The 8,163-nt window shown below is 36.4% G+C and overlaps 1 protein-coding gene across 4 annotated transcripts in view; it reads left to right on the plus strand.

Moving 5' to 3' along the window:
- Positions 1-7,795, plus strand: part of LOC109223273 (protein SHOOT GRAVITROPISM 6) — a 44,002-nt gene extending 36,207 nt beyond the window's left edge. For 3 of the 4 annotated variants that reach the window (XM_019387515.1, XM_019387516.1, XM_019387518.1), the window contains 14 exons: positions 182-363; positions 449-571; positions 681-741; positions 837-932; positions 2,647-2,747; positions 3,085-3,190; positions 3,550-3,663; positions 3,744-3,818; positions 4,410-4,508; positions 5,610-5,681; positions 5,756-5,841; positions 5,914-6,007; positions 7,113-7,220; positions 7,307-7,795. In XM_019387515.1, the coding sequence (XP_019243060.1) occupies positions 182-363; positions 449-571; positions 681-741; positions 837-932; positions 2,647-2,747; positions 3,085-3,190; positions 3,550-3,663; positions 3,744-3,818; positions 4,410-4,508; positions 5,610-5,681; positions 5,756-5,841; positions 5,914-6,007; positions 7,113-7,220; positions 7,307-7,489 (1,500 nt within the window). In that variant the 3' untranslated portion in view covers positions 7,490-7,795. The other variant, XM_019387517.1, reaches the window with a different exon arrangement.

Consider the following 8,163-nt stretch of genomic DNA (forward strand, 5'->3'; position numbering starts at 1 on the left):
TTACAAGAAACTTTATTATATGCTCCTTATTAAAAAGAAACTTTATTATATGCTCCTTACTAAAAAGAAACTTTAGTATAGGCTATATTATCCGACTTATTTCTCTTCTTCATCGATGTTCTAGTTTCATTTATCTGAGTTGAATTGCCACTAATTGACAATTTCTACTTGTCTTGAATAGGTGTTCTCACAACATTCAGTACTTTCATTCACATTTCTGGACCATGTTATGTCTGTCATCAATCAGATGCCTCCTCTTGAAGGGGATCTGGGTCACGATGAAAGTTCTGGGCATGCAGTTGATAGTATTGTAGAAGATAATATTGCAAGAGCAGCTATTGTTGCTCTTACTGCTTTTTTTAGGTATTATTTCCAATTGCATTGTCTTTTTCCTTTTCTTTCCTGCTGAATTTGTTGCCCTATCATTTTTTTCCTTCCAATTCATCAGGGGTGGTGGTAAAGTTGGTAAAAAAGCAGTTGAGCAAAGTTATGCTTCTGTTCTTGCGACACTAACGCTTCACCTGGGCAGCTGTCATGGCTTGGCTAGTACTGGTGAACTAGAACCATTGCGGTAGTGTTCCAGAAAACTCACTTTTTATACATGGTTATCAAAAAATTTCAAAAGCATGTTATTTGATGTACCTATTACAGTTACCTCACCTGTTCCCTACTATATCTAGTGCTCTACTGGCTGCATTTCAAGCATTCTGTGAATGTGTTGGTGATCTGGAAATGGGAAAGGTGAAGATTTTTCAGACTACACTTTTGGAAATCTTCTTAAATAATTGACCTTTTTAAAGATGATTTTGATGATAAGGATTCTGTTGTATGATCAGATTCTTGCGCGAGATGGAGAGCAAAGTGAAAATGAGAAGTGGATCAACCTTATAAGAGATCTGTCTGGCTGCATTTCTATAAAAAGACCAAAAGAGGTAGGATATCTCGCACAAACACTGCTCTTGCTTCCTTCGTCCATTATTTGCTACTTCTATCTTCCTGTCTCCCTCTGCTCATAACTTTGTCAAGAATATGGATGCTATAATGATACTTACGAAAAGAGAAAAAACTTGCTATGATGACAATATACCCACATTTTAATATTTGTTTACCCTTTTTTTCCTATTTTTCCGCTTCTGTCGCATTCCTTTTTCCTTTCACTTTTGTTTTTGTTTCTTTTGTCAAGGTGCATAGTTCTAGATAATTTTTTAAACTGAGAAAATAACTTTTTTGAGGATCAAGTAATTTGTGGGTGTGGAAATAAAGTGTTGAGTTTGGAAGGAAACTAACAATTTCTAATTCGTATACATCCTTGAAGAAGTTACCTGGTCAGGAGAGATTTCTGCCCTTATTTAACCCTTTCAAAATCATGTTGAAGTTCCAGAGATCCCCTCGTCATCTTTGCTAATTCTGTCGTCATAAATTTTGGTTGAGACTGGTGCGAAGAGATGGAATTAAACTGAAACCTAGATGGAAATATACTTGTGTAGTTTTACAGTTTACGTTCCTACAACCCAGATCAGTGAGAACTTCCTTTATAGCTGTGCATCTAGAGTTTGTCATTATTATTGATCCTTTTAATAAACTGAAAACCATGCAATGCTACTAGAAACTGTCGGCTTTGTGAAAAAAGCCAAGTGAAAAGCAGATAGGAACTTGGGAACGCGGAGACTAAGAGAAAAGATTTTCTCGAGAAGATGAAGAAATGGAAGGGTGAAGCAAGTAATAATAACTGCAAAGATTCTAAATAAGAAAGAATCCTAAAATATAAAGGACCTAACATCAAAATTCTAAAAGACTGTTTGAATGACGACCCTAAAGTACTATTGATTCATTTCGAGAAAAGGACAGAAGGGGCCCTTATGTTTGGGGTTAGGTTTAAAATAGTTCCTTAGATATACTCCTGAGCAGTTTTAGTCCTGTACGTTTGCCAAAAGTTTTATCACTTTTGGTCTCCGTCAAATATTTAACAAACTCTGGCTGTTAGATTTTACGGGAACTACGAACAAAAAAAGGTTTAACCAAAAACACCGGAAAAGTCCCGTCAAACCCTAGAAACTGGAACACCAAAAGCTACACTAGACACCAGAAATACACCAAAAATAGCAGAAACTGCGCCTCAACCAATGGCAACAGACGCTAGAAATAGACTTAAATTAGCCAAAACTGCAACTCCAAATGTGAGTTGTCGTTAAATCTTTTTACTTTCACAGATATATCTAATAACTGGAGTTTGTTAAATATTTGATGGAGACCAAACATGCTTACTTTTGACAAACTTAAAGGATCAAAAATGCTCAAGGAAATATTTAGGGGACTACTTTAGACCTATCCCCAAGGATAAGGGGTCATTTCGTCATGTTCCCGATTCATTTACTAGTATTTACACCATATATAAAACGAAAGTGGATAAGAAAGAAAGAATCCTAAAATGTAAAGGACCTTAACATCAAAGCTAGATGATGCTCTATGACAATATCCAGATTTCATCTTAAGCTGTTGTCCATCTAAGTCATACCTCCATATCGGGCCCAAAAGCTCAAGGGGACTGCCACATTTCTTGTTATGTCAAGTGTACTTGTAGATTTTTAGTTCCTTGATTAAATTTGTGTGAGAAATTTGAAAATCTCACTAGGAGTATTTTATCAGGTCCCAGACATATGTTTGATACTGAGCAAAGCACTGGATCGATCTTTAAGATTTCAAAGAGAATCAGCTGCTGCGGCTTTGTCGGAGTTCTTACGCTATAGGTATGTGAAATTTCTGACTGCTCTATCAATTATTAGATGATGTTTGAAGTTGGATTCGAAATTTAACAATGTTATAAAATGTGGGGCACATCTGAGCTTACTAGTTGAGTTAGAGGCAACTTGTGTATGTCCGTTCTCCCTACTCAGTTGATGAATCATAATGAACTATGTTGAAGGCACCTAGCATGTGCTGGTAAAAACAAGTAAATAGAAAGCTTTGTAAGCTTACAGTTAGTGTTACGTGATAGTTTACACTGTGATAGTAATGTTTATATTGATGTTCTCAAATCCTAGTCTTCTCCTAAGCTTCCTAAGGTGTGGATGCAATTTTATGCAGTGACGGCTTTGGTCCCCTATTAGAGCAGATGGTGCAAGCACTTTGCCGGCATGTATCGGATGATTCTCCTACTGTTAGGCGCCTTTGTCTAAGAGGGCTTGTCCAGGTATTCCTGGCCATACAGTGTTATTTTTTCTTTTTCTTTTCTCTGGGCCATGAGGAGGGATGACAAATTTTCCTGGATGATTTTTTTTTCGTTTTTGATTTAATCAGTGAGGAGTCAACCTGGTTCAGTTTGATTTCATTGGTTAAATAATATTATGGCATCACTTCGGAGATACTCCTTTAGTTCATCTTTTTCTTCCCTCTGTTTTTCCCTTTGCTTTGAATACATGCATGTTTTAATTTCTTCTCCCAAAAGAACGTGAAATTTTTAAGATGAACTAGTAAAACACCACCGTAATCATTGCGGGACGACTTCTTTCACTTTCGGGTTGAGGCTCATTTCGCATGCTGGTCTTGCAGATGCCATCTATCCATGTTCTCCAGTATACTACTCAAATCCTAGGGGTGATATTAGCTTTGCTCGATGATTCAGATGAGTCAGTTCAATTAACTGCAGTCTCATGTTTGCTGATGGTAAAACTTGCTCCGTCTTTGTTATCTTCTTTTGTTTTACTTTCACATGAATGTTTTTGTGCTCATATTCCACGATGTAGGTTCTTGAGTCTTCATCCAGGGATGCCGTAGAACCTGTTCTCCTGAACCTTTCCATACGGCTTCGAAATCTGCAAGTAAGTTGATTGATTCTCGGAGTTTACCTCTCTTCAACTTTGGGTTTTGGTGCCATTCTAATAGCTTGAAATATGTTAATTACTGTATTAGTCGGATTGTGCCACATTCTAAATTATTAATAACAGGGTGCCATTGTGTTAGAAAGAATTTTATATCATGACAGTGTCTAACACAACTCTGTTTGGACATCCCAGGGTGATATGTGTTTTGCTTTGATCATAATATTTTGCATTATTTGTCAGCTTTCAAGAACTCTCATGATACAAGTTGTACTTTTTTATATTGTACCCCTTGTTAAGTGTATGTGCAAGTTTTTACGTCTCTGAGTGACACCAATATAATGTACTGTGCTGTTGTTGCCACTATTGTGGTCTAAGTTCTATAAGAGCTGAAATAATTTAGTTTTGCACGAACTCAATGGTAGGTTTTATAATTTCTCTGATTACTAGGCATATCATTGTGTTATTATCTCTTGGGAAAGAAGCATATTGTTTCATCATTATCTTCTAAACTGTGGATTACTAGAAGTATTAGCAAGTGCATGTTGAGATGGTCATAATGTACAGCTCTAATTGCTTATCTCATGAAAGGCGTGCATGAATGAGAAGATCCGAGCCAATGCATATGCTGCATTTGGAGCACTGAGCACCTATGGAACTGGGCCTCAACGAGACTCATTTCTTGAGCAGGTATCTTGTTTCTCATCAACCATTTGTCACCACCTAAATTTGATTTAATATCTTTCTCTTTAGTACATAGTTTTAGATATTCTTCTAAATTTCATCAATTTTGATTGCATCATAAGGTCTTATATCCAACATCACAAGTCAAGAATGGTCTGAGACTATGATGTTTTGTTTGTGTTGGCTTTATCATATTTGGATGAGCGCGTGTAAAGGAGTTTATTGTCCAAACTATGTCTGTTCTTCTTCATCAAATGATCAATGTTTATTTTATTGACAAACAATTCATTTGTTAGAGGAAAAATAAGAGGCAATTAAACTTGGTAGTTATGTAGCTGAATTGGCCAAGTCAATCATGCTGCCATTTCTTTATAAAATGCCTTCACTTTCCACTAATAGCAGCTGCTCCTTATGTATATTTATTGAATCATGAAATTACTAGATGTATTTCTATTTTATGCTGGATCTCTTTGATTCAATATTTTCAATCTATTGTCTTACGCTGGGATTGCCCATTTTGTGGATATGTCTGATGTTTTTCCCAATGCGAAACCATTATAAAGAAATACTGTGACTAGCAATGCTGTGATAAACTTTTTCCCTTATAGATATTCTACCACTTTACATTTTTCCTGAGCTTGAGTTAAACTTGTTTCTCCGAGGAGCATAATCCAGGCTACTCTTTGCTGTTAATGGGTCTGTTAATTTCAGTGTTATCATCATGGCATCATTTGTTTGGATGACGTCATTTTTACTTTTCCCCCTGAAGCCTCAGTTAGCAGTGAAAATAGTTTGTTTTACGGTCCACATTTCTTTATCAGTTCACTGTTAATCTGAAGGATCTCATGCTTCTTTCTTCTGCTATCCATCATTAGACGTTACTTGGTTAAAAAAGAGTAATGAATGTATCCTTCTATCCGCATCCTCTTGGTCACGTATTATTTATGAATGGGCTATGATTTAACTGAGCTTACATTTCTGTTAGAGGTATGCTGAGTACAAGTATGTTAATTTTCACTTCACCATTTGGATAATCAATTTCTAGTCTGTTTCCTTCCTTTCATTGAACTTTATCAAGAAATGATTTTTCACTTTTTTACTCGTCAGTTTCATGCTGCTTTCCCACGGATGGTTCTACATCTTCATGAGGATGATCTTAGTGTGAGACAAGCTTGCCGAGTAAGTTTAAACTGCCAACTTGTCTTTTTTACGTTGTTCAGGATGCGAAATGAGTTAACTTTTCAACATGCCAGAGCACTTTGAAATGTGTTGCTCCCTTGATGGAAATTGATGGAATAAATGCTCTTTTGAACACTCATTGGTTTAGTTCGGACCACCGGTATGTATCCATCGATTTGAGTAGTCCTTAATTTATTTATAAGAAATGGTGTTAAGTTCCCTTTATTTATAGAAGCGACTATGAAGACTTTCTCCGAGAGCTTGCAAGGCAACTAACTCAACATCTTGCTGCCCGAGTTGATACGTACATGGCATCAATAATACAGGTCCATGTTGTTCCTTTTTTAATCTTTCATTAAGAGAAGAACTATTGAATATATACTTGTCTTTGTGTTGAAAATGCCATTAAGTTTAGCTCTATGATGAGTCGGTACAAGAAAAAAATTGTAATCTCCTACCGTTCAAAGGTAAATGCAGCTTCCTTTCCTAAAAAGATGGTAGGTTTCTTATATTGAATTCTACTAAATACCTTCTTAAACCGTCTTTGTTGCATGATCCATAATTATGTCTTTACTAGAGAATATATACACCGCAGTCGAGTCAACCCGAACATGTAAAATTGCCAAGACGAAGTTGTGAAATTTTGGGATGAATGTTTTCTCATTGCATGCTAAAATAGCTGTCAAATTTTGATGTTCATGCCGTGTGCTTGATTCGTCCATGCAGAAACATATAATGGGAAGCAAAAGATGAGGTTGTCTATGTAAAACCAAGCTAGAGAATGGCAAAGTAAGAAGATTAGGCATTTAGCATGTATTGCAAGCCATAATGTTGTTGTAATAGAGATATACCATTTTTGGCACATCTGAGTAGCAAATAAAAAATCAAAGATGAATAAATTTCCTTTAATTTGTCTCCTACAAATTTTACTCTAATGTGCCTAGGGATTGATTGCAATTCTCCTTGAAGGGTTTGACTGGGGGAGAAAGGTGAACTAAGTTAATAATTCTGAAGCTTCCTTCTGTGTATTGAATACTCTATGGCTGCCCTATCTCAGAAATGAGTGAAGCTATGCATCTGTAGAGTGTGGATGCTGCAGTTGCATCTTAATTCTAGCATGGTTAGTTCTGTTGCTGATAATAGGATACTATTTAATACATTTTCTGAGGAAAAAACTTGATATATTGGTGTAAGAAAGTTTATGGGATTGATGTAAGGGCAGTCACAGATTTATTTTGGTGGAGCTTTTCTCTCTTTGTTGATGTACTTGCTAATAGGAGTCGACTTGAGTACCGTGTCACTAGAATAGTTGAAAACTGTGAGACCAAGTAAATTTTATAGCCTTTTCTAAAGGTAAACTGGAGATGAATTGCTTTCTATAGCCTCCTCTAAACTCAGAGAATAACTTGGTAAAAAATTTCCGGTGTACAGGCATTTGATGCTCCTTGGCCAGTTGTCCAGGCAAATGCTGTTTATTTATGTAGCAGCCTGCTTTCTCTCTCCGACGACAAGCACATATCAGCTCTCTTCTACAATCAGGTCATTTCATATCACCCTTTCCCTGTCTGATTTTAATAAAGGATCCTTATATGTTCTAATTTTTTTTGGGATCTGCACTCTTTTAGGTTTTCGATATGTTGGTTGGCAAAATGAGTCGTTCAACGGATGCAATTGTTAGAGCAACTTGTTCTTCAGCCCTAGGCTTGTTGCTCAAATCATCCAATGCAAGCTCTTGGAAGGACGTTCGACTTGATCGAGTTGATTCATCGCATAGGGGCCATGAACCAGAATCTGCTAGGAGATTATGAATGTTGTAATAGTGTAACCTACAGCGTCTACATGAAAGCAGGAAACTCTCACGTTAGATCTTCAAGTTCCGAGAACACTATGGGGTTTCTAAGTGTATAGTTTTCGACAATATTTTTTCTGCTCGTCTGTAAGCCTCTATTTTTTGTGTGTATATTAGGGTTGTATAAAAGGTTTGGCTTCTTGTTGTATCCATGTAAAATAGTGGCCCTTGTGTTTGTACATCCTTGTTAAGTGATTCTCTCAACATCTTATGTAACATTTACTTCTATTTATGTGAAAGCTTCAGTCTGATTCATGGGTTTCTCTCAGTTAATTAGAAATTTTGGAACTAGCGGCAGTTTCTGAAGTTATTTGTCCGAGCAATGTTTTTCGAAGCCATCAAACTTCATCTGTTGTTTCTTGTGCAACTGCTTCGCCATTCTCTTTGGTTGAACATTTCTTATGTTTGGATTTAATTTATATGCATTGACAACGGGAAGAATTTTTACACCATCCATATACACTAAGCATACACAAAAACCTTCCATTTTCTAATTGGAAAAAGATTAAACACAAAATCTGCGGTAACATCTCAAGGGGATTTCTAATGAAACATGTAGGAATAACAGGTAGTACCGTTGTTGTTGTTCAATCTCATTTCAATGAAGCTTGAGGACTCTCAGATTTTTATGAT

The sequence above is a fragment of the Nicotiana attenuata genome, chromosome 3 (genome assembly GCF_001879085.1).
Source record: "Nicotiana attenuata strain UT chromosome 3, NIATTr2, whole genome shotgun sequence".
NCBI lineage: Eukaryota > Viridiplantae > Streptophyta > Magnoliopsida > Solanales > Solanaceae > Nicotiana > Nicotiana attenuata.